This window comes from Strigops habroptila, chromosome 6 (genome assembly GCF_004027225.2).
Source record: "Strigops habroptila isolate Jane chromosome 6, bStrHab1.2.pri, whole genome shotgun sequence".
Lineage (NCBI taxonomy): Eukaryota > Metazoa > Chordata > Aves > Psittaciformes > Psittacidae > Strigops > Strigops habroptila.
In genome coordinates, this window is record NC_044282.2 from 16,654,261 (window position 1) to 16,680,554 (window position 26,294).

General features: G+C 36.6%; 1 protein-coding gene across 7 annotated transcripts in view; it reads left to right on the forward strand.

The window, feature by feature from the left end:
- ATG5 (autophagy related 5) overlaps positions 1-26,294 on the forward strand; it is a 79,469-nt gene that overhangs the window by 41,132 nt on the left and 12,043 nt on the right. For 6 of the 7 annotated variants that reach the window (XM_030489376.1, XM_030489381.2, XM_030489377.2 and 3 more), the window contains one exon: positions 11,024-11,141. In XM_030489376.1, coding sequence (XP_030345236.1) covers positions 11,024-11,141 — 118 coding nt within the window. Of the gene's footprint in view, positions 1-11,023; positions 11,142-22,350; positions 24,152-26,294 lie in introns of those variants that run through there. The other variant, XM_030489379.1, reaches the window with a different exon arrangement.

A 26,294-nucleotide genomic window follows, 5' to 3' on the forward strand; every position in this document is an offset into this window, starting at 1 on the left:
GCTGCTAGCAGGTCAAGGGAGGTGCTCCTTCCCCTCTACTCAGCACTGCTAAGGCCACACTTGGAGTGCTGGGTCCAGTTCTGGGCTCCCCCGAGCCCAGAGAGACATAAAGCTACTGGAGAGCGTCGAGCAAAGGGTCACTAGGATAATTGAGGGGCTGGTGCATCTAATATGAGGGGGCGAAAAGGGCTGGGAGAGCTGAGACTGTTCAACATAGAGAAGAAAAGGCTTTGGGAGGATGTTATCAATGTGTATGAATATCTGAAGGGAAGGTGCATAAAGGAGCTAGGTACTTTCCAGTGGTGCCCAGTGGCAGGACCAGAGGCAGTGGGCACAAACTGAAACATAGGAGGCTCCATCTGAACATCAGAAAGTACTATTACTGTGAGGGTCACCAAGCACTGGCATAGGTTACCCACCAAGGTTGTAGAGTTCCCATCCTTGGGGATAGTCAGAAGCTTCCTGGGCATAGGTATCTCTCTGTAGGTGGCCCTGCTTGAGCATGGGATTTGGACCAGAGGTTTCTTCCAGCCTCAACCATTCTGGAGTTCTGTGATTCAGAATCAACATGCTAGCATGCTGAAAAGCCATTTGGAGAATCCAGTAGATGTTTTATCAAGCCACAGAAGCTTAAACTATTCCTTAGGAACCATTGTTCTTCTGAGTTTTGTGACAGGCTTTCAATTGATGCTACAAAGCTAAAATCTAGAATTCTTAGAAGGATCTGAGGGGAGTTTGTGGCTTTTTTGTCCTTTATGTCCTTACACGATGTGATGTGAATATGTTTGGCATGGATACAAAATCAATAAGGACAGCATGGTGCATCTTTAGAAACAGTTAATAGAAACCGAAGCAAAGTCTTTTATTCTGAGGTGTTACAATTAAGTTAACCCATTAAATTTTTCATCACTTGAATTTGATAAAGAACATGTTCTAAGTAGGCATATCTTTTTCAGATTAGTAGAACGTGCGCTTGGACTTTCAAATGTTTTACATGGTTGTAATAACTCATTTTGTTGCTATTACATAAGCTTTTTCTAAAAGACTGTAAAGAAGCAATGTTGCCAGTTTAAACAATATGAAAAAAAGCGGTATTTTAAATGGTTCTTTAATCTTTTTTAAAGATGAGCAAGTAATGTTCCTCAATGTGTGTGGGAGAATTAACTGAAATATTTGTGATATTTCTTTGTAGGTTTGTAATAAAGCTAAACTATTGTTAATTGTGTAGGAGGTTAGAACTGTATGAAGCAGTTGCTTCATACAGCGTGCTCTGTTCAGTGCAAGGCTTTAAGAAAGACAAGTTGTTACCCATGCATGATTAGGAGAATAGTCCTTAACCATTCATGACCAAAAATTGCTCAATATTATTGTCTAGACATAACTTTAATAAGCTCTACTACACAGAAATTTAACTGTATTCCAGATGTGTTTATAATTCTGGTTGTGGCTTTAATTTGACTATGGTCTTGACTAAGATACTAGTTAATTCTGACATTAAGTATTGCTTGCATCAATTCTTGACATAACATTTGCCACATAACAGACCATAACAAGTTAAAGCTTCCACGAAGGGAACACATCATATAATTGTTCTTGTTTTTAAAACGGTGATCATTAATGCTCAAAAACCAAAGGATTTCCAGCTTGTGTAATACTCTTGAGTGCTTTCAAGAATAATGAAATTTTCACTGTGCTTGGTATGTGTACAAGTTATAATTTTGACCACAAGTTTGTATTTTTTTTGATCATGTAAAGTATGCAAATGTAAGAAAATCAGTTTGAGTTAATTTGGAGACACTTCTATAGGAGAAAATTGACCCACTGAGTAAGATTGTATGTCCTCACGTAATTATGCAATATTCTTTTAACAGTATATGTTATTTTCATATCTTATCCTTTCATGTTATTTCAAATCTCAGGAGTAAGAAGTTTTAAAGATATACCCAAACACACATTTGTCATGACCATATTAAAGTGTATGTAAAGATTTATCTTAAGCTTCAATCTGGTAATATACTTCTGCATTATTAATTTATGTGGCTGCTGTTAGCGTGAATTAAATGTATAAAGTGTAGCTAGTCTGTTTTATCTTTGTTGTTGCATGCCTCTTAAAAATGTTACGGTGTATAATGTTCTTGTTCATCACCATAAAGACTTTAAACTTCATGAGGAAACCAAAGCTTCCTTCTCACCACTTCACTGCGGAAACCCTAGTACAAACTCCAGAGAAAATGAAAGAATGCATGTTTTGCTATAGGTTGTAATCAGGTATATATTGTAATTTTTACAGTCACTGAAAATGTCATTTATTAGAGCAATTTAAAAGGTATTATAGGAAAGCTAAGTCATTTGATTTATGTGTTGACTTTACAGCTAGTCCTGCAACCCACATCACATCCTATCAATGAGTCAATTTTCCTAGTAACTCTAGATAGGTGTGTTGAGCATGTTTATACTCCTTTTTGTCTTATGGCTTTTAGTTACATATTGGACATATAAAATCATTACTTAGTTCTTCTATTTAAAAAAATTAATTAGTTCTGTTTTGTAAGGTGATGTACTTTATTCTCTGAACAGCGATGTGATGTTGCAGTTAAGCAGTTCAAAATTCTGAATGCTAACAAGAGCACCGCCAGCCTTATTCAAAGCACACAAAATTGTAACTAGAGCATCTGTTAGATACAGTTTGCAGAGACTAATTAAAGAAATATTAGTTCTAGTATTTTAATTTTTTTGGAATGTTGTTCCGGTCCTAACATCTTGGAGAATAACTGAGCTAGAAACATTATCATCGGTGTACAATAAAGCGGTGGGGTGTCTCTAGCTTGGAAGATTTGGAGGAGGGGAGAGGAGCAATGATTACAGGATGAAGACAAATCATGTTGTCGTATTTTATGCCTCTCAATCTCAGAAAATACTGATGAAATTTGAAAGGTAACAGATTTCGAACGGATAGAATGAGACCATTTTCTTTTTTTGTGTGTGTATGTTACCTTATTGAGCTGAAAATCAAGAGTGAACTTGCTGCCTTATGGAACAGATGAAGTTTATAGAGGTTTTTTTAACAAATGATTGAGGAAGAGCAAGTTCTTTGAAGCTTTCTTCAGTGTATATGTGTATTTCTTACTGAGTTTAATTTTAGCTTAAATGTCCTTTGTATAGTTACTGACTGCTTGTGGTGGGATTTGATTTGGGAAGGGGGAGTGTTGCTTGAAATGCAGAGGAAGAGAGTCATAATTTTCATTTATTTGGTTTTACTGGAGCTCTGTGGATGCCTCTTAACAATCTGCTGTTTTAGTATTTCAAATGAAGGCTAGTGGAGAGAAATGGAGGAGAGCAGTTACTGATTTTTAGCTAAGTCTCTGTAAAGGTATGAAAATAAAGGTTAAATCTGAGCAATCAGAGGTGAGGTCTATTGCTGAGAGTCCAAGCTGCACTAATATGCTCTCTAAGAGAATGGTATGTTCCTTCTAGCAAAGAAATTGGCAAGGATAAATCATATGTGCTGGCAACAGTGTAACTAGTGTTTCTAAGGAAATTCTTTAAAATAAGAAGACCATGTTCTTTTTAGTAGATAAAAATAAAAAGTATTTTAGTGTGTTTTGTTTTGATCCTAGTTGAGCATTGGGTTCCTACAGGTAACATCTCATTTTGTCACCAGAAATTTCTACATAGCATGAAATGCTGTGCCCTAGAGTGTCAGAGATAACCTTGTGCTGCAGCTGTAAATTGTAAGTTTGGTTTTTGTTGGTTTGTTTTCTTTTTTGTTAGGTGGGACAAGCTTGTAGAAATATCTTTCAGTATTCTAGTAGAATAAATGTTGCCAGCGTTTGTATTTTCCCCCCTTTTATGTGTCTGTCATCATCAGAAAGCAGCTAAAGGCTAAAGATCCTTAAAGCCTTACAGACTCTTTGGAGGGAATAGAGATAAAAGTCAGTTAAAATGGTTTAATAACAGAATTACATCTTCCATCCACTCTGTGATGTTTTGTTCCCCCCACCACCCCTTCCCTTCTTAAGATTTAATAAAGCGATATGAATATTCTGAGCAGCTTATTTACTTAAATTTCTATTTTTCTAGAAATCAGGTTTGCACCTGTAAAATGAATTTTATAACTACAGCTTGAAGCAAGCCTGTGATGAATAATACGATGGTTTTAAGGACAGTGATCAAAGTTCCTTGCAGCACAGAAAAAATACTGGACTGATAAGGAAAAGTGATACAGGGATATTTTAGAGGCATTTATTAAACTAGGGTTCTTATATTAGATTTATTTTCAGTTGGTCAATATATTAATGTTGTATTTTCTCTCTTATATTGTAATTCCAATCGTCTGAGGACACTGTAAATGCATTTATTTCAGGTTTGGCTTTATCAAATTAAAACACAATGTTGAACTGTGTGTAATTTAACAAAGATATATGGTGGCTAAAATGATTTTCCTCCTTTGAAAATTTGTGATAATAATTTCAGAGCCCATGGGGAGTCTCCTTCTGCTTTAGCAACCTGTTTGTATCACGATTTTCATTTAAACGATCTTGCATTTTGCTTCTAGCAGGTAGCTTGCTTTGAGTTGCTTTAATAGGTGTATTTTGGAGTGTAAAAATTCTGTATCTTACATTGAGGGTTTTTTCAAAGCGAAAGTCAGAAAGTGTTGTCTTTAGATTATTATAAACTTAAGTATTATAGTTCTGTCTGACATAGTAACCATTCTTGAGTCTTGTTTGGTATCATACAAGATTTAAAGTGGAAAGAAAAGTCGCTTCCTTATTTTTTACAAACATCTAATGAAGATGTAAGAATCAAACTATTTTTTGCTTTAAATGTCTTGTATTAGAGAGGCGTCTGAGGTTTGATTTTTTGCTTATTCGTTTTCTGCTTCTCAAACTGCTCTTTAAGTAATGGCAGCTTGTTAAGAAATGGCTTCCTTCATTTGTGTTGAAATGAACAAGTGACGTCTTACTGAATTTGTTGGGAGGTGGACACAATTTAAATGTATTTGTGAGTAACAAACGTAGATTATTCTACATAGTTGCGGGTGGTGGGTGTTTTTTTTTAATCTGTAGGTTTGCAGCTAACTTACTGGAATGTTGTGTTTGGGCATAGGTATACTACACTACTATTCAGTAGCAAAAATGAAGTTACCTTGATGTTGTGTTTTGGCATTTAAATAATGGATTTCAAGTTATGCTGTAACTTGAATCTCTAGCCTATAGAGTGTGTAAGTGTACTGTTTCTTAGCACGCTTTGAAAATACTATTTCAAGACTATGCTGACTGAAGCACAAAGTGATACTTATAAAATAGTCGATGTAGGAGTATAATAATTTTTCAAAATATTTTTTGAAGTAAAATACCAAGACCCCAACTAACATACACATCTTTCAGAATCTATTTACTTAGAAGCATAAACTGGAAAGTATGCTGGGAAACAGCAGCAATTGTGAATAGGGAAATATTTTAAGATTAAAAACACAAATGGAAAATAAGATTGGACCATAGGAGAACAAACGAATTTACTAAGTAATGCAGTGTCCCCTGTGTTTTTTTAATTTGAGATTACAAATGAAAGTGAAAGGGAGAATTTGAAGTTTAATGTCACAAGTTTGCGCTTAGAGTAGTATTTCCTTCAATACATGCTTGCCTAGCTGATTTTTTAAGCTTTTATTAATTGAATGATGAAATAGGAATCAATTACAAGTATCAGTTAAGCAATATTGATATTTTTAGCTACATGATCACCTTTACTCTGTTGTGGAGTAAATTAGTATTTGAGTATTGCACTAAGGTTCTTTTGTCATCCTAGCATAAGTTTAAGATGTCTTGATAGGTAGGACATAAATTAATACTTCAAAATACTAAATTGGTTGTATGAACAAGAAATATGCAGGGAAAGGCAGAAAAGGACTGCTGTAGATATTGCCTAGTTATTTATACAGAAATATTTTGCAGCATTTAATTTAACTTACAGTATTGATTTAATCTATTTGAGTTAATACTGGCCATTGCAAATGCAAATTGTTGGGTTTTAGTTTCACTTCTAAGAAAGAGCATGACTGGAGATAGGAAGCTTAGAACAGCATCACTGAATGGTGGGGGAAGAATTAAAGGTCTCGATACATGCAGTTTTGCTTAAGAAGCATTTTATTATCTGTTGTGACCAGCTTATGCAGCCTGCAGACATCCCAGTAATGCAGAATAATGAACGTGAGTTGGACTAAATCTGCCCTTAGATTTCTTTACTGTACAGTCAGTATTTTCAGGGAGTAGTTAATTTTCCCATACTTTCCTTTTTATATAAAATAACCATTATGCAAACTCTTATTACTTTTAAAGCTTCATGGTTGAGTTTAAATCACTTCAAACAAAATGATAAATTTAAATTATGGGACTTTTTCTAGTGTAAAGGGTTCATTACAAAGCAGCACAAACTGTGAACTTGACAGGTTAGTGAAAATATGATGGAGTATGTAGGGAAGTCTCAAATTTTACAGTTTTAAGCTGCCAGCACATGTGGGAATTGTAAGGAATTCGTTTTTTACTTTGTGGGTTTTATATGTATGGTAACTTTTAATTGTTTGAATACTATTAGAGTAGCAGCAGACTGTTTAGACAGAAAATCCAAATCCCTTCCTCTAGATGGAAATACTGGTAACTCTGTGATTTTTCCAGATTAAAACCCAGCAGTTCATGAGTTATGTTTTTCATTTTAAGATGCATCCTGTATAAAATATCTGACTAATTAAATTGTGGATTTCATGCAGTGTTTGATGTTCTGTTGATTCTGAAAAGGACCAGGCAAGCTGACTACTTTTTTTTTTTTTTTTTTTTTTGGCAGGATAATAGGGAAGAAAAAGAGTTATAATTGCTAGCACAATATGTAACTATATAGCTTATCCCTGATCCTGTGAGGCTTTAGGCTGCCTTAAAGGGTCTCAAAGCTTTCCCTCAGCTGTAACTCTTCTTAATGCAACTCTACCTGAATAGGTTATTTTTAATGTTTTTTCTCTCACTGCAGTGTAATTTTGTTTTCACTGTCACTTTCCTATCACCGTTATTGTTTAAATTTTTTTTAGGAAGAATAAAGTCTTCATTTGTTCTGAAAAGCACAAGATTTGTGGTGATATGTAGTTGTGTAGAAGAATGAGAAATTTCAGTTGTAATAAATAGAAGATATGTTAATTTAGAGTTGAGTATTTGCTTTCCTAAAAATTTTATTTGATACTAGTGTGTGGACATGATCAGTGTAAAACGCACTGCAAATTTTGGGCCAGGGGACTGTTTTCATATGCTTGAAGGCATTTCCTTTGTAGATCCGTCACTGGCAAATATTCTCAGCTCTTGTACCCTGCAAATGCATCCAGCATCTTTTGAACAGCTTACAGCTACACTGTGATTGTAAAATAAAGTAACTTAGAAAGTGCTGTATTCTGTTGAAGCTGTGATAATCTTAGTAGGAAGAAAGAATAGATACGGTACAAATACATGCTTTATGCCTGATGTAGATTAAAGTAATTTTCAGTTAACAGTTATGCAGTGATGTCTTTGTGGGTTAGATTACAGATAATACTCTTTTGTGTGATTAAGCAAATATTGTACAAAACAACATTATGTAAGCAATTACTCATGTTGGCTGTTCCTTCATGTGGTGCTGTAGTAAATACTGGACTAGAAAGCTCTAGTCAAGTTGGGCTTATATTACTAGCTACCACACTTCAAAAGGGGTGATGGTAAGATTTTTCTAAGGTTATTTATGCTCCTGTATGACTAAGATACTTTGAAAAGTTATCCTATAAACATTGAAGATTGTAGAATGGGATTTTTCTTTTGACTCTTTTAATGTATAAAGCATCTGCTGCATGGGAGGGAAGAAGTGTAAGCATGTTGGGGTAATACTCTTCCTGCAGGTTTATATTTGTGAACCACAGTCTTTGTATAAACAATTTGCAGTTACTTTTATCATTTTAACATTGATGGAGACCAGTGATTCTTATTTACATTACCGCATCTGTATTGCTCAACACTTAAAATGTAAAATTGAATTCATTTTCTATGATGTTTCATGATAGCAGCTGAGAATATTGCTGTGCAGCAACTCTTTGGGAGATTTTAGAAAATATATCTTTGACTTTTCCCTCTTGGCATTGAATCATAGAATTGTAGAATGTTAAGGTTGGAAAGGACCTTAAGATCATCTAGTTCCAATCCCCCTGCCACAGGCAGGGACGCATTACACTAGACCATGTCACCCAAGGCTTTGTCCAGCCTGGCCTTAATGATGATAACTAGGGAAAAATTTAATGTAATGCTTTAATAAATAATGAGAAACTGCAGTATGCATTTCAGAAATTCTTTTCTTAAAAGTCTGTTGAGGATAACCACCTTTGCCTTCATCCTTCTGGTGTTTTATTTCCACTTCTGCTGCTTCAGATGGTAAGCACTTGGGAGGTGTGATTAGACGTCTGAATAATTGATTATCTTTTTTTTTTTTTAATCAACTCAGTAGAAAATTGTTTTGGCTGTAACAGTGTTTTAGGGGTTTTGTCTTGTTTGTTTGTTGGTTTTTAATTTTTTTTATGTTTGGAGGCACTTTTTTCAATTTTTCACTGTAACATGCCAAGGTTCACTTCTCAAGTGTGGATCTGTCTGAGGTGGATCCTGCTGGCTCTGTGCCTTCCATCATTTTTCAAATGTTCAGACATTTCGTTAGTGCTGTTTGTATCCACATTCTTCTACCCTGAGGACATAAAGAGTTGACTACGGCAGCTAGTCAGATCCTTCTGATCAGCCTTCATAAGAAGTAACTTTTGGAGACTGTTGACAAGAAGTTAACAAGTAGCTGTGTCAGCAGTTCTGCGCTGTATTGCCCTGGAATTACTTAGAGGTAGCATACCACTCTTAGGAAAAGATTCCTTGCCCTGCTGTTTCAGAGAGGTGAATGACAATTACGTTGTCATGGTTAATCCGTTGGTTGTAGCTTTTCATGTAGGTAGGTGACAGAGACCACATTGTAACTTCCTTTCAAAATTGTTTTCTAACTTTCAAATTTTTTACTATACTTGGGGTTTGCTGGAGTTTTATTCATTTGTTTGTTGTGTCGTTTGGTTTTTTCTTCCCCAAAAACCTTTGTGAGGAGATAAAATAGTTTTTGATGTTGAGTTGTGTTGTTTTGCTTTTATTTTTTTAATTACCTCACTAGGACACAAACCATTTTGAGAGGTAGGAAACCGAATTTGGAAGGGCTAGTATTGCTTTTTCTGATTAAGATGGTATGTGATGGAAGTTTAATTTAATGGAGCCCAGTCACCCATAATGCAGGCCACATCAGCTGGTTTCTGGAGTTGCTAGCAGAAATTTGCCAGTAACAATTTAGAGCTTGATTAAAACTTTTGGACTGATCGAATATGAAGTTTTCAACTTCTGTTTTCTGGCTCAGGTGCCCAGTTTGGAAGGAGAGGCCACGCTGTCAGGAAAAAAGCTTTTCCTGTCTTTTCAAGAATCAGCAAGATTCTTGTTGATATTGAAAGGACAGGAAAAGGGGTTGCTTATACAGATACTCAAAGAAGGGGATTACCTTAACATAACCACAGTTCTTCAATAAGTACATCTGTAGATCATGCAGGGCCAGGAGGCCTGGATGGATAATGAGGAGCTTCTGGACAAACTCAAACAAAAAAAGGAAGTGTACAGAGGGTGGAAGCGAGGACAGGTAGCCTGGGAGGAATACAGAGGAATTGTCTGAGCAGCCAGGAATCAGATTAGGAGACTAAAAGGAAGGCTAGGGAAAATGTAGGCCCTCTCTGGAAGGAAATGGGAGACCTGGTGACCTGGGACATGCAGAAGGCCAAGGTGCTCAGTGACTTTTTGCCTCAGTCTTCACTGGTGAGTGCTCCAGCCACAGTGCCCAAGTTGCAGAAGGCAAAGGCAGGGACTGGGCGAAAGAACCATCTTCTGTAGGATCAGGTTTGAGACTATCTAAGGAATTTGAAGGTGCACAAGTCCATGGGACCTGATGAGATGCATCCATGGCCCCTGAGGGAACCGGCAGATGAAGTGGCTAAGCCACTCTCCATCATATTTGAGATGTTGTGGCAGTCTGGTGAAGCTCCCAATGACTGGAAGAGAGGAAACATAACCCCTATTTTTAAAAAGGGAAAAAAGGAAGCTGTGAAGTACAGGCCAGTCAGGCTCACCTCAGTACACAGCACAATCATGGAGCAGACCCTGCTGGAAACTGCTAAGGCACATGGAAAAGGAGGAGGTGACTGGTGACAGCCAACATGGCTTCGCTAAGGGCAAATTGTGCCTGACAAATTTGGTAGGTATAAGGATCTAGGTTGCCTGTCAAAGCATAGCACTTTTCTCTCTCCTTTTTTCTTGCAGCTGAAATAGTTTGAATTTTTCAGCATAAAATCTACTGGCAGAAAAGATCACGTGGCTTTAGCTATAAGGCTACGTTTGATATTAAAAGTGCTTAATGTGTTTCTAAAAGGAGAAATAAACTATTGTAGAAGGTATTGGATATTTGTTACAGTATTGCTTTGACTTGGCAAAACATCTAGGCTTATGTTGATCTCCTAAGTTGGTGCTCACTGCTTTTTTTACTTAAGAATGTATTGAAATGTTTTGTTCAAGAAGATCCTGCTCCTGTAACAGAAGGTGGGTGGTTTTTTTTTAAATTAAAAAAAAAACAAACAAACAAACAAACAAAAAAAAACCAAACAAAAAACAAAAAAAAAAACCTTAATGCTCTTATACCTGTGACATTATTTATAAATTATTTTCACGGTTTTCTGGAGTTTCAACTTAACTTACAATTTTTAACAAACAAAAACTCCCCTGCATTTCATGATACGAAAGGAATGCAAGGGGGTGGAGGTGGAAGAGAGGAAAGGAGTGGAAATGCCAGATGTTTATTCTACTGCAACCTCTTGTTCTGTCCTACTTTCTGCCTGTCTCAAATAATACTACATATTTGCATGGTCCTTAAATTGTTGTTCTTGCTGATTTTGTTATTAAAACAGGCAACTACAGAAAGACCTTTTATACAGAAGCTATTTCGACCAATTGCTTCAGGAGGACAGATGCATACTTTGGGAGATCTGCTAAAAGATGTGTGTCCTAGTGCTATCAACCATGAAGGTACTGTAGAAATAACTTTTGTCCAGTAATATAATTTTTTCTGTTAATTTATCATTTGGTTGGTTGGGGGTTTTTTTAATATGGGGATTTTGGAAGTAGAACTATGTCTTAGTACCAGAGTTTCAGATTTCACTCCATGGCCCTATAGTGTGCCACACATCACATCACCTGCAGTGTTTGGAGATGATAAGGCTGAGGCCTTAGGCACTGTTGAAAAATTAATTTCTGTAAGTTTTATTTTAAAATTTGTGTTTGCCTTCACACTGTTCTTAATAAAAACATTGACATGTTATTTTCTGTGTTTAAAAAAATATTCTTAAAGCAATATCAGCAGAAGTTTTAAGTTACCTTTAGTTTTATATTACATAAATTTTTCATATGGAAAACACCAAAATTGATAGAAACTGAAGATGTTTTCAGAATACTTTTTTCTTGTTGAAGCCCAACCTTTAAAAATGTACCAGAAAAAGAAGAGATTGTTGTAAGCATGTAGTAGTTTATGTATAGTTACTAAGTAATATTGTGTGACAAGATACCAGTTAGTTCATGTAGCATTATATCATTTCATACAATAGCATTTGTCAGTCAGTGCTTATTCAGAAAAATAATATCTGGATGTTATTTAAGCCTCAAAGATTACAACTGTTGGAACAATGATATACTCTTTAAGTGGAATAAATGTAAAAGTTATGTACTCTGCAAATTAAGATAAATTAATGTGAAACATTTTTCTTCTTGCTGTTGTTTTGCCAGTACCTGTAAATGGGTAACTGTTTTTCAGTCAATACAATACAAAAAAATATGTTTTGAGAAATATCTGATATTCTAGAGAAGATCTTGGCACAGAATTTACTGATGTAGTATAAGTACCTCTGAACAGTAAAGCACTAAATTTGAAATCAGTGTCAAAATCTATAAGATTACGTACGCAGAACTTGTGTAATTCAAAATCAAACAATTGTCATGGATTTCTTTAAGTATAGTGATCATAGAAATCTACTGAAATCTCAACAGATTTTTTTTACCCCTGTTTAATACTTGTTAACACATGGAAACAATTTCCAAAAATAATAAAAGGTAAGAAAAATATGGAATGTTGCTAGCCATGTGTCTATTTTTCCTAAAGCTGTTATGAATTTTAGAGCATAATTTTAAGTAATGTTTTCAGCTAACTGTCCAAAAGATAAAGCAAGATACAAACAGATGCTGGAGTGATAGCACAAGCAAGTTTAACCATCTTTAAGTACTTAAGTGTGAGGATCATCCTACAGACACTAGTGAAAAGGTACAAAGTGAATTTAAAAAAAAAAGAGTAAGAAGGATGCTGTATTTTAACTTGGAAGGCAGTCAAGGGCACAAATTAAATGAAAGAAACTCAAAAAGTATTTATGCAAAAGTTATTCCAGGATATAATGAACGATCAGTTTTACATGGATTTGCTAAAGCTGCAGATGGGGAATGTGCTAGTTACTGCTAGAAACCTTATACTGTTTACTCAGTTGGGGCAAAAAATGGTGGTTACTTGGAGGAAAAGAAACTAAAATAGGTAGTATCCTTACACTTCGGAGGAGCAGTTTCAAATTTGGTGGAAGGGTTTCGTTGTATTGGAATATGTTTGTCTGTTCCTCTCTAAATCTGCTTAAATTCAGCCTAGTTTTCATCCTTAAGATTCTACTGAGCAACTTGCAAACTTAGAGTTTAATGAATTTGATCCCTCACATCAGTGTGGGCTATCTAGGGTTCAGCAGAATTTTTCCTGTAATGCACCTTTGTATTGTTTTGTTGTTCAGTTGCTTCTCTTACATTCTAAGTGTTCTCCTCCTCTTCTGGTAGGTAACAGAAGGAAACATGACTGAGCTAAACACAGAAAATAACGTGAAGTCTTGAGGGGAAACGAGGGTAGACTGATGCATAGAGCCAGTGGAGGCAGACTGACTGAACAAGTAATTTGGAAGAAAGTGACTGATCTGGGAGTCATTAAATGTGATGGGGAGAGCAACTATGAACAATGTGGCAGGATGAAAGAGATTGGGGCAAAAGCCAAAACCTGACATAATAACTGTGAACACCTGGATGGAGTAAGTGGGATAGATGATAAAAGGATGAGGGAGGAAAAGAAGCTTATTGCATGTGGATCATACGCTGGCAAAGTGATTTGGATGATCTGGAGACCTGTTTAGAGAAAAGAATTGAATTAAAAGTTGAAAAGAAGGGCAGTTTGTACTGGCAGAATGAGAAGGTGCAGGTGGGTCGGTGGTCAGGTGGATCTGGAGACAGTCAGAAAAGGGACTGGGGAAAACTTGTTCAGGTTATGCTGTAGAAGTAGACTGTACCCCAGACAGGAATACGAAGTAGAAAATTAAGCATGGTAACATGGAAAGAAAAAAAGACCTAGGAGATAGATTGGGAAGAAGCAGAACTAGGACAAAAAGGAAGGATGATAAAGGATCAGGCTTCAGGAGAATTACCTGAAAAGGTGGATGTCCATGGCAGAAGAGGTTTTTACTGCTGAGGAACATACACAGGTAAGGATAGGGCTCTGAAGAGGTGTGAAGGGCAGCCCTGTTTTGGGCTTGACTGCTTCAGTTCATCGTACTCTGTTCATTGATGATTAAACTTAGCCAATAAGTGAACTTTAGTTTCTCTTGCTGGCTTAATCCACTTATTCACTATTCAAATGCAATGTGCACCATCTTATGTGTTCACACTCTTGATACAGCTTTGAGCTATTAGAGAAAAAAAGCCCTACTAACTCAGCAGAATGCATAATACCACTTTTGAGTTTTGCCTGTAGAAATGTTAGCAGCCGTAATGAGGGCATACTTCTCCCTTTTCCAGCAAGTGGACTAGACTCCTGAGACCTCAGCACATCTGTGCTGCTGAAGTCTCCGTGAAACCCACTCTGTCAACTCATTTTCTTTCTGCTGGTTCAGTCAGAGTTTAACAAACTTCCTCTGTCAATAGATGCTCCATCAGCTCAAAAAGAGAAGACTGTAGAGCTGAGTGTTTCCATCCATTTTATGGGCACATGAGAATTTAATTTGCAAGCATTTTTTTGAAACCTGGGAAACTATGCATAAATATTTTTCTTCTGAAGTAGTTGTATCCATTTGAAGTTGAATTACTTGAAATTTAGGATGTGTCAGAGTTGTAGACCATCTGTAGAATCTTAACTTCTGTACACGTGCACACTGATCATTATACATACAGCTTATAATCACTCTCCACCTCTCATCTCCTTTTGTCTTCTGTGAGACTTCTGTCTTCCTGCACAGGCAGGGCATGTTTTGGTGTCAGGGCTGTGTAGTCAAAAAAAAAATCATTGTTCTGATTATTGAAATGATGGGTGGGGAATTAATATACTTCAGGACGTATTGCAATTTAGACAGCTGAACACTGCCTTTGGGAATTGAATTCAGTTCTTTCTCCCATAGGGAGTTCATTTGTATGCGATAGTAGGCAAATGGAGTGTTACAAAACCATCCATTTCATTGAGGAGCACCAGAAAAATCCAGTGATCAGTGTGAGCATTCTGCTGAACAGCTTGCTTGCTTGTACTTGGAATCAGCAAGAGCTCTGGGGCTTTGAGTGTGTGAACACTAGGCACTGTCCGAAGTCAAGTTCTAGGCTTCTCATTACTCCTCTCCGACCCTTCAAAAAATGGTATTTCTGATCATGATGTCTTTTTGACTTCAGTATGTGATCTGTAAAATGATAATGCGGTCTCCTTCCATGGGATAATCTTGATGAAACAGTTTCTGATGGAAGAATAGCTTTTGATCAAGACTGTTTGAATTTCATATTAAAAATTGCCTTCTTTGGACCTTCTTTTGCTATCTTCTAATTTTTGTTTTTGTAAGATTATATGTTTTGATTTACAGTTTAAATTTATTCTGGTCAAGGCATTAAAATAATCATGTAACAAAATTGTCAAAGGTGTATTAGAAAAAGATGGCAAGCTGTTTTCCACATCTGGATTTTCAGATTTTATTCATTGTTACCAAAGTTTAGATGTACCTAATTTTTCTGAACAAAGAAAAATAAAAAAAATAAAAAAGTAGTATCTCATCAAAGATATGCTTAGGGACATAGTAGATATTATTGAAGCAAGTTGTTCTCAACCTTTTTCACTCTTGTTTTCAAAAAGTAATCTAGGTATTTTTTCCAAGAGCATTTTTTAACCCCCCTCATTATGGAATTAATGCGTTGGTGACATTAGCTGCATCTTTTTGTCAGTGCAACACAATCAATGTAAGTTTCTCTTTCATTCTGTTTTTCTCCATCTGATGAATTTTTTTATTTTTTATTTCCTTTTTCCTCTATGGGTTTCTTTTTTCTAAGGACTTTTCGTTCAAATGGAAGCTTCATGGTAATTGTGGTGATTACTTGTCTATGGTGACATCCGTAACTGAGCTTTGTGCCGTGGGAACACAGAGAATATATGATTTTCAGACTCAGCATTTGTAGCCATATATTTGAGCTGTTCCTGCTGCCAGATACTTAGGGACCACCACAAGAAGAGAGAGGGAAGGGTTTCAAGAACCACCCACAGTGTCTATATGCCTTTGCTTTAAGAAACATGGATATAATTAAGACTCTCTTTTAACTGTGCTGAGAAAAAGTATTTCAATGAAAAAATGTATTTATATATGTGGATTGAATATATACTTTGATTACCAACTGTTAAAAACACGATGGAAAGAATGTTGTCAGGAGTAGAACAGGTTGAATAGTGGCATTAAAACACTGATAGTGAAAATGGTCTTTGTTAAATACTGTGTCAATATTATTTTGGACTGTTATAGACTGTGGATAGCTTTAGATACTGTGCTTTACTTAAATTAGCTTATGAAACTATTCAAGGGTTTTATTGTTTGTTGAAGTACTCCAAAAAAATAAAAACTTGAGCAGTTATTATCCCAACCTCTATGCCCCTGTCTCTCCTCAAACTAGTCCTTTGTTCAAATGTGTCTATATTATTCTCCTTAATTAATGCTGTACAGTGTTCACCTGTCTGGATTGCTAAATAGTTTCATCTCCTTAAACTGTTCATTGAAAAGTGATGGATAAAAGTTAAAGGCTTTTTGCCATGGACATTGTTAGACCAGAGAAAAGAGTGGCTTCTACTTAGTCTATCCTTTTACCTCTTCAGACTGCAGGGAGTGGTTAGCTTGATCTTTTTTTTTCCTCTTTAATTAACACAGTGGAGTTGTCAAAGAGAGATAGCAGCTTGGAACTCATTTGTCAAAATGCATATCAAACAATTAACACATTCTTGGTAATGATCAGAAAGTATGAAGAAAAGCAGTACTTCGAATTAGAAGAACAACTAATAAGCCAATGTAGTTCTTAACTAATGTAATTGCCAAGTTTTCTCTTGACTGCAAAGGATATCCTGTTTCTCTAGAACAACAAGGAGAATAGTTACCTTTATTAGTACCAAGCATCTTTAAGAATAGAGAGAACTTCAGAGAAGATACTCTTTTTTTCACGTTACAGTACTCCTACTGCAGTATTGTACAGTACTTTCCTCGGGAAGACTACGTTAGAACTGATCTAGTATAACCCACTGTAATTTTTTGTCTAAATGAGTGTTTAGACAGCAAATGTGTTAAATCAGATGTTTTCTCATTAACAGAGTATCTTTTCTTCTTCCTTGATGCCTATTTAGCTGCTTCAGAGGCAGCAGTTGTGGTTATGTGACAACAGAAACAGTAAGACCAAGTCATCACAAGAAGTGCATCACCTTGCATTTAATATTGATGCATTTGATTTTTTTGTAATTTTTTTCCTTTGCTCTGATCTTCCTGTTTTGACATGAAACTTGGGAAGGAGTGAAGTCCTACTTGACGCGTTTAATAAACATAAAAATCGATATTCTCAAACACAAGCTAATCCAGTAATCACTTCCTCTGTATTGCAGCCTACTGTTATCTCTCTTTAACGCATGTTATTATTTGGGTTTTAGTTACTGCAATAATAAATTCTAATTTATCAGTTACACAGCAGTTCATAAATGAAAGACAGACACTTCAGTCTGAAATTTTACAATGGGTAAACTTACGCTGTGTGTTAGTATATTTCTTATTTACGGTATTTCCATAATTATTGTTTACTTAAATTCATCTAAAGACTGCATACAATTAAAATAGAACTTGGGAGTTCTGTGGTTGTATAGATAATACTTAGCTTGCTAGTCATGGACTACTATTCCCGACCACCTAGAGTTACTGGGAATCCTTACTAGAACATGTGCAATTTCACTTCAGTTTTCAGTATTTCAGATTAAAACCTTGCAAGTTCTGCAATTTGAGCATATTAAATTGTGTTTAGTTCTCAGTTCTGATCGTATCCTGGGCAGGGGAGGTGGGCTTGGTTTTGTTTTTACCTTAAAACCAAGGTAAGCTGGTCATTTAGGTTTTGGGCAATGATTAAATGATTAGTTATTTCTGATTTTGATCTCAGCATTATTGAAGAGTAGTACTTATTTTTCAGTTCTTTTTCAACTTGTGTCAATCCATCTTACTTTCTTTCATGTCAGTGACTCTTACAGCTGTTTTCTTACTTTTTCCTGCATCGTGTTTCTAAAGTACCTCTATTCAGGTCATACATAACTTGCTGTCCTTTTGTTATCTGCTTTTGCATCCTTTAAAATTGGCTCTTCTACTTCTTTGACTAAGCTTACCATAATTTGTATAAATATTTTTGTAGTTTTTCAAACCTTGGCTCATTTCCTAGAAGACTAACATCCTGGTTACTCCGGGAAGTCCAAAATGAAATTGTCCAGTCGTCACCCTTCTCATTCACCATTTTACACTCCTGAAATTGTACAAAGATCCTTTCCCACCAACAGTCCAAAATCCTAGTTTTACTTCTCATAGAATGTGCATCTTGCAATTTTGAATGCAAGCTTATGACAGATGTCTTTATGTTAATATGAAACACCCATTCATGAGGACTCCAGTGTTAAAATCAGATTATTATTATTATTATTATTATTATTCATGCTACAGTAAAGTAGTCTGATCTTTTCCTGTGCTTGCGGATGCCACTTGCACAGACAAAATTTGATCCTTTGACTGGACAGTTCTTGTGTGGTGGAATTGTCAGCAGTAGTTCCAGTTCTAGAAAATTAGGCAGTCATTTAAATAACTTGAGAGTTACTACTATTTGTGAGAAGATCTAGTGTATTATGGAGGAATAGGCTAAGATGAAGCATGATGTTGCCTGTGCTCTCTTAGACTGCATAGTGACAGTTTCTCTGAAGGTAAGGAAGAGAAGATGTTAAGACCATGTTGTTGCCTGTAAATATAGCATAAGGTGACATAGCTGATATGGTAAACACATTACCTATGGGTCTTGGTCCCAAAACTGCTGAATAACGAAATTCATTATCTGTGCCTGAAGGAGATAGCACCAAGGCTATTTTTCATTGCTGCCTAATAACCTCTCTCTTACTGAGATTAGGTAGATCGGGCTACGTGCTTACAGCAACAGTGTCATTTATGACAGATAAATAAAATTGTTATCTATCTGTTGCTGCGAGAGAGGTCACGCTGCATTTTGCCATGGTTTTATGCATTTTATGACAGGTTTTCCTGTTGCCTGTTAAGGGGCCTTTGTTTCCGGAAGTAGTGATATCAGTTCTGAACTTCAGAGTTTATAACATTTGAGGAAAAAAAGTAATTCACAGCAATTAAAACAATTAATTTATTTAGTAGACATTTATGAGGTTGCTATAAAAGAACATTCTAATATTGTAAACAGTTCATTTAGAAATGGTGACTCATTAGGAAAAGGGGTGAACACAGTATGATCTTGCACAACTGCAAAAGGAGCTGTTGAGTTCTACAGAATGCTTTGAAGAGGTAAAGGGTTAAAATGATAGAAAACAGAGTTGTTCTGGGGGAGGGAAAGACGTCTTTCCTCTTCTACACCAGAAATTTAAGACATTGTGCATAATGCAAAGATAAAAAATGTATAATGCAGAGGGAAACAGTTTTCTTCCACTGCTATCATGTCTAAACAATTCTGGATACAATTTTAATTTGCCAGTGTTGTTGAAGTCTTCATAAAACTTGTTTTGATTTTTGTCTCATGCTTCCTTGAAGATTCAAATGGTAAACATTTGGACATAATGACGCAAACAGTAGGCTATCAATCAATCCCAGTTTTCACAGCATTGTTGTTCATTCAGAAAAGCTGTGTGAACTGACCTCTTTCTACAACAGTGTCATTAGTTCTTTCAGAAATAAAACAAGGATCAAAAAGACTTCCAGGATTTTTCTCTTAAGACTTGCTGTACTGAATGATTTTGTAAAATTAGTGATCAGCTGTTTTCAATTAACTCTCAGCTTTTTTCAATGTATATTGTATGAGAGACTACATATTAATTGTTTTTGTTCTCCCTCAGTTTTCTGAGCATGGACTTCCAGTAAATTAGTCAAACAGAAAATTGAATTTAGATTCGATTTGCTGTGTAAGGTCCTAATTTTGATACAAGTGACAAGTAGTGCAATAGAAGGAGGTAAATGTATGCAGTGCGAATGGTTTTGGATTGACATGAAATATAGCTGGAATTGCTCTGTCTGAGATCAGAATTAGTTAGGCCTGGGGTTTACTATGGGAGCTGCACAGCAAGGAGAGGAGCAGCACAGCACCATCCCAGTCCTTGCTGCTTCAGTGGTAAGCAAGTTTAGGAAGCTTTTGCTCCTCATGTTTGGCTAGTAAGTCTGACTGTGCTCTCTGCAGCCTGGTGTCTGCTTTTCAGTGCTGTGGAGGTACAGTGTTGAAATACTTTTCCAGGCCACCTACATTTAGAAATAAAACTAGCCATGGTCAGTTTTGGGCAGTTTTAGCCACACTTTCATCCCAGATGGATATGACAGTATTGTGAAAGGTTAGAGGTCTTGTAGCATGTAGGCATACTAGAAGATGATTAAAAGGTCATTAGTGACATGAATGCTAGTCTACTGACTTCTGTGCTGTGGCAGTTATCTTGCGGGTCACAACTGAACTTCAGACTACTGCTTAAGCTATTCCACCCTCCTTGTGTCCTTGACTCAATGGTGCTCTCCAAGTTAGAGCAGGTCATTATGTACGTCTCCTTTCTGGTGTGAGTCATTATTTATGCCTGTTATTTTTCCCTAACCAGGCCATCTGTTTGGATTATCCTTCTGCATCTGTCTTTCATCTGTCTGACTTCTGACTTTTGATTATTTTATTTTTTTTTTTTACCCCCACCTGCCCCAGTTGCCTTTTTTTTTTTTTTTAAAGTTGTAATGGGAAGACATTATTTTTTCAGAGTTAAAATTGGAAGGGGTGGAAGTCCAAAGGTTGTCTTGAGATTATAGAATTAATAGTCATGACTACAGAATTCATTAGTAATATATATAATGAAGTAATTTGTCCTGACTACACAGAAAGGTGCAGGTCATCTGAGAGTTAATAGTGTGGCAGCTGTGCTGTTTATGTGTTTGTTAGCCATCTTCATTTCCAAACAAGCTGTTTGCATAACCAGAGAGGCCGTTATGGCTTGCTTACTCCCAGAAGAAAAGAAAAGAAAAAAACCCATGGTGGGGATCTAGGCACTGGTTGTGATCTTTCTCCATAGAATTCTCAGGAAATAGCAAGCATATCTTGGTTTTAAGGATTTCTCCAATTTTACCTCAATTGACTATACAAGAATTATCTGTTTGGTAACTAGTAACCCCTCTGCCCCTTTCCTAGTGGCAAATGGGATAAAATTTAACAAGTCCAAATGCCATACCCTGTACTTAGGATGGAGTAATGCTGGGTGCAGGTATAAAATGGGAGCAGAGTGTCTGGCAAGCAGCCCTGCAGAAAGGGATTTGGGATTGCTGGTAGACAGCAGGCTCAATATGGGGCAGCAGTGTGCCCTGGCAGCCAAGAGAGCAAACCACATCCTGGTGGGCATCAAACACAGTATAAGCAGCCAGTCAAAAGAGGGGATTATCCCACTGCATTCAGTGTTGGTACGGCCTCACCTGGAATACTGTGTGCAGTTCTGGCCCCACCAATACAGAAGGAGGTGCAGGTAGTCAAAATGCATCCAGAGATGAGCAACAAAGCTGGTGACAAGTCTGGAAGGATCTGGAAGGAATGTCTTATGAGGGAGCAATTAAGGACTTTGGGCTTGTCTAATTTGGAGAAAAGGAGGCTAAGGGGCAACCTCATTGCTCTCTACAGCTTCCTGAGGAGGTGGAGAGGGAGGTGCTGAGCTCTTCTCCCTGGTACCCAGTGATAGGATGTGTGGGAATGGCTCAAAGCTGCAACAGAGAAGCATTTCTTCACCAAGTGGGTGGTCAAATGCTGGAACAGGCTTCCTAGAGAGGCAGTTGATACCCCAAGCCTGCCAGTGTTTAAGAGGCATTTGGACAATGCCCTTGATAGCATGCTTTAACTTTTGGTCAGCCCTGAATTGGTCAGGCTCGATGATCATCGTAGGTCCCTTCTGACTGAAACATACTGTTCTAGTCTAGTCTGCCTTCTTCCATCCAGCAACTTCCTTAATATCACAAGAGTGCTTTTTCTTTGTGACTTAGAAGTGGTTTCTGGTCATGCACATGCATTCACATTCGAAAGGGTAGACTGTAGGAAGAGGTACAGCAAATAGAGAAATAATTCTGTTTCCCGGACAAGTCTGGAAATTTGTTCAGCTTCAGCTAAATTCATTCTGTCGGCCACCCAATAAGTTTTATTAGCATCAGACTCCAGACTATTCTCTTTAAATTTGTCAGAAGGCCAATGATTTTATTCAGGCACAACAAAGTTGGTTTTTTTATGTCTATTCTATAACAGTAGTAGTATGAAGTGGAGAAAGTCCTCCACAGAGCAAAATTTTTTTATCCCCACCCCAATGTAGCTTATTCTGTTTGGAAGTCACAAGCCTGCATTTTTGAAATTCTCTGCAGAAGAAAAGTAGTATTTTTCATCCTAGAGCAGTTTGCTTCATGGACTGCAGTAGAGCTGCACTCCTGGGAGTATCAGCGTGCTACCCCCAAGTCCCGGATAGAACGCTATGGATCTGAAAATCTAGGCAGACATTTTCTTCATTTCTTTTTCTGACTGTAGAAAATTACTAGAAATTGGGCAAGTCTTCTGTCAATAATCTGCCATGCATAACTTGACAAAATGTTTTGCTTGTGGTGAATTTTCAGTTTTAAAAGGTATATTTTTTGTGTTTTAGGAGGAGACCTCAGGTTCTTTATGCACTGTACGGATATTGCAGTGTGTTCGCACAGAATTTATCACTTAGACAAAAGATGAGTGAAGAGACAAAAAGGGAGGAGAAATTAGAGGCACAGAGGGGTGATGTGGCTTGCACCTGGTCACACTGAGGTCAGTAACAGAGTTAAGAATTGGATTTTTTTGAATCCTGATCTAAATCAGTGTGTCTCACCCCAGGGAGATCAGAGAGGTCACACAGTATGACTGAGCCATCAAAAACACGAAGTCTATAGACTTACAGGATATTTTTTATGGTTAGTTTCATAGAAAATGTGAGAATGCTCTGAAATAAGCATATTCGGGTTTGGGTTTGGTTTTTTTTTTTATTTAGTAAGGTTCATCATCCTGTTAACGTTCATGTCTTGTATAATCGCTGGTGCCTTTAGTGGTGTAACTGGTACAAGTGTAACTGAAGATTTTAATGGCTCTACCAAAGCTTTCAGGAGATAGCAGTAAACCTCTGTGATGACTTACAACATGAAGTTCTCAACCAGGACACTGCAGTGCACAGCCAGATTTAGACATTGTGGTGTCGGTGGTTTTATTTATTCCAGTAAACAAAAGGAGAGCTAGAACATGTGTTGTTTGTACTGTATGACTATTAGCAGTTCTCTGGCATAATTTTGGTCTAGGCCAATTAACACTCTTCCCGAAAATTTGAGCTGTGTTCATGGATCTGGGGTCTACTGTCAGTAAGCAATATGGAGGGGGAGATAATTTAGCTGAATAGGCACTTGCCCTGAGGTCCAGAGAGTGGCTTCTGGTCCGTCTTATGAGGTACATCTGTACCTTTAAATTAGATATATGTACTGTGTCATAAGGGGTAGATTGAGCAAAATCATTCCCATCTTCCTTGCTTCTCTCTTGCAGTATTGTTCTATTCTGCCCTGATGCGTATAGGTGCAAACTGATTTTTCCAGGAGATAAATATCTTGTAAGGCTAAAAAGAAGAGAACCTGCAAAACTAAAGGACCTACAAATGGAATTGGGAGAAAAGTAGCAGCCATGTCAGTAATGAAAAGCGGAGTATTCTACTAATAAACACTTTTGACTGTGTCTTTCTTCTCTAAGATTCAGCAGTGCTTGCTAATAGTAGCTGTCCCCTTTTTTAATACCTCATTTTAATGAGAGATTTTGATAACTTCACATTCAGTGGACAAATTGTACTATCTTATTTGGCACCTGTAGCAATTTGAAGAACGTTTATAAGAAAGTAGAGGTAAAACTTCTCCTTATGTCAAAGCCAGAGTCTTATCCAGTGGCTTGGTATGTGCACAGAGGTGCTGTAGTCTTTGAAGATTTGAATGGCTGTTGTGTCCTTGCCCTTTTTCCTGATCGTATCATCACCAGACTTAAAATGGCAAAATTCAGTGAGTCTCTGCACTTTGGGAAGTTTCGCGAAGTCCAGTATCTTAATGCAAACTGTTAGTCACTGGCAATTTAAGCAAAGAAGCCAGATATATGGACCAGATACACAAACAGATACCATTCTGCCACTTACGATGTTGGGGATCAGTTTCCCCAGATTGAAGGAAAGGTGTTTGCAAAGCCAGCTCTCTTTAAAACTGCAAACTAATGCAGCAAAATTAGCTGTAACTCATTTTAGAGCTGTGTACCTGCAGTGCATTGTTCACACAGCTAATGATTCTTATAATGTTGCCAACTAATTAGTGATACTAACTTAGCAAATTCTGTTTGTAAATGATGTATATGTGTGTTTTATGGATCTACTTTTCTGCTGTAAAGTGGAAAAATACTTTCTGAAATCTAAAAGTCAGTTGAGCTGTCTTTAAAGATTATATGATTATCTGTCAGTTTTGAAGCTAACTGTTGATATTTTAAAAAATTAAAATGAACTTTTGATAAAAATTCACTTCCAAACTTAACACTGAACACGTAGCTGTTTGGGGGGGATTTTTTTTTTTTTTTTTTTTTTTTGAAGTTACTCTTCAGTGTAAAGAGCCCTTCAGGTATTCCATTACTCCTTTATCTACTTCTTTCCTGAAGAAAGTTTTTTCAAGACTGAATTCTTTAATTGTACTTTGGTGGACGTCTCTAAATACTTTAATCTACAAGCTGTTCAGAAGAACATACAGTACATGTACTGAAAAAGATATTTCATGTGTGCAAACTCTGTCGCCTGCTCATTAAAGAATTTATTTTTCAATGAGTAAGGGCCCGGAAGAAGCTAATGTAAGTATTTTAGCAAGGGTTTCTATTTCTCTGATAAACAGCACTCCCCTTCTGTTTGTGATCACAGGATGAAAGCTCTCTAAGCTTGTATATGTACATTTTTACTGCTACATCATGTAGTGTGCTCTTAAGATTGAGATCTCATTCCCCAGGAAGCATTTCTGTCTAAGATTAATTGCCCTTTTAAAATCAGTGTTTGATGTATTCCTTTGGCTATATCCTGACTCACTTTAACCCTCTTTGACCTGACCCCACTGACTATTACCGCCATGGCTGAAGCAGAAATCCTTCAGCTTGATGTATGCAGTACAGACTTGAGCCTGTGGTTTTTCACGTCGATGGATTCAATTAGCTGAGTTTTTACTGATCAAGTTAGCAGAGGTTAAAGAATTTGTCAGACGTGGAACAAAACTGTCCATACTTTGGGGTTAATTGAATAGCTCATCTCCATTTTCATGTCTAGTTTGCTTGTGAAGGTGTTTACTTTGTTAAATATCATCATAATATTACTGGAAGGAACGTTTAAAAAGAAAAAAAAAGGGGGGGGGGCAAAACCAGTTTATTTTTCTCCAGTTAAATGGGAGAAGGTACAAAACATGCATTAACAACCATTAAGCCTTTGATGTGTACATGTCGCTTATCACTTTTCAGGCAAATGTTTTAAAATTGTAATTATGTCCAAATGTCTACTTTTGAATTTGATTTATTAAACTGGGCAGGTTAACAATTAGCATTATGGCTTGAAGAAAATAAGTAAATGTTGCTGATCTTTTCTGTACTGACAACGATTTTGCAGCAACAGTAATCCTTCTTTGCTTTGTCTTGCTAGGAATAGTTCATCATTTGATTAGCCGAAAAGTTTATTATAATAAGATGGACGGCCATTAGAATTGAAGAATATTTGCAGGCATGATGTGAATTATAGTAATTTGAAAATGAAGTAAAATAGAGGTTGAAAGTTCAAGAATGCCATTTAAAACCTTTTAAAAGTGTATTAATGTACATATGCATGGGGAATATTTAATATGATTGTATAGAGAATTTGCTATTTGCTTGGCATAATAGTATTTTGAAAACAATGATATAAAAGTTCTCACAAACTACGAGCAATGAGGTCTTTTACAGCAAATTGATTTGCTTTATACCAGTCTTTATAAAGAAAAAAATTTCTCTATTTTTCTTTTTTTTTCCTTTTTTCTTTATTTTAAAGAACCATAATGATCAAATTTAGTTCCCTGGCTGTATACAGAGATATCCTTAATTTCTGAAGGTCAGTTGTAGACAGTTCAGAGGGAAGGGAAACCTCAAATCTGATTAAGGGCATGGTGCATGAAAGGGTTAACTTACTGTGAGTCAAGATGCCTGCTGTTTAAAAAAGCTACACAACTCCTAAAAGTGATTTAGCTTTCCCTCAACAATGGAAACAACAACAATGGAAAACATATCATGGATGAGTAGGGCTCAATTTGTCATGCATTTAAGTGCTTATCTTTTAATGCGCACCTTGTCTGTTCCTTGTGTATATAAATGTGTTGTCTGCTTGCTCCTTACATGGAACAGCAGCATGATTTGCATTGAACTTTCCCACTTTGTTCATGTGTGCATAGCCAAATGTAAACTTATTGCTGAAAACTGTGTTGTAAGTTTCACTTGGTAACCCCAGTCTTTTATAAGCTAGCACAGATTTATTGCTGGTTTAGGGCTGAGGTA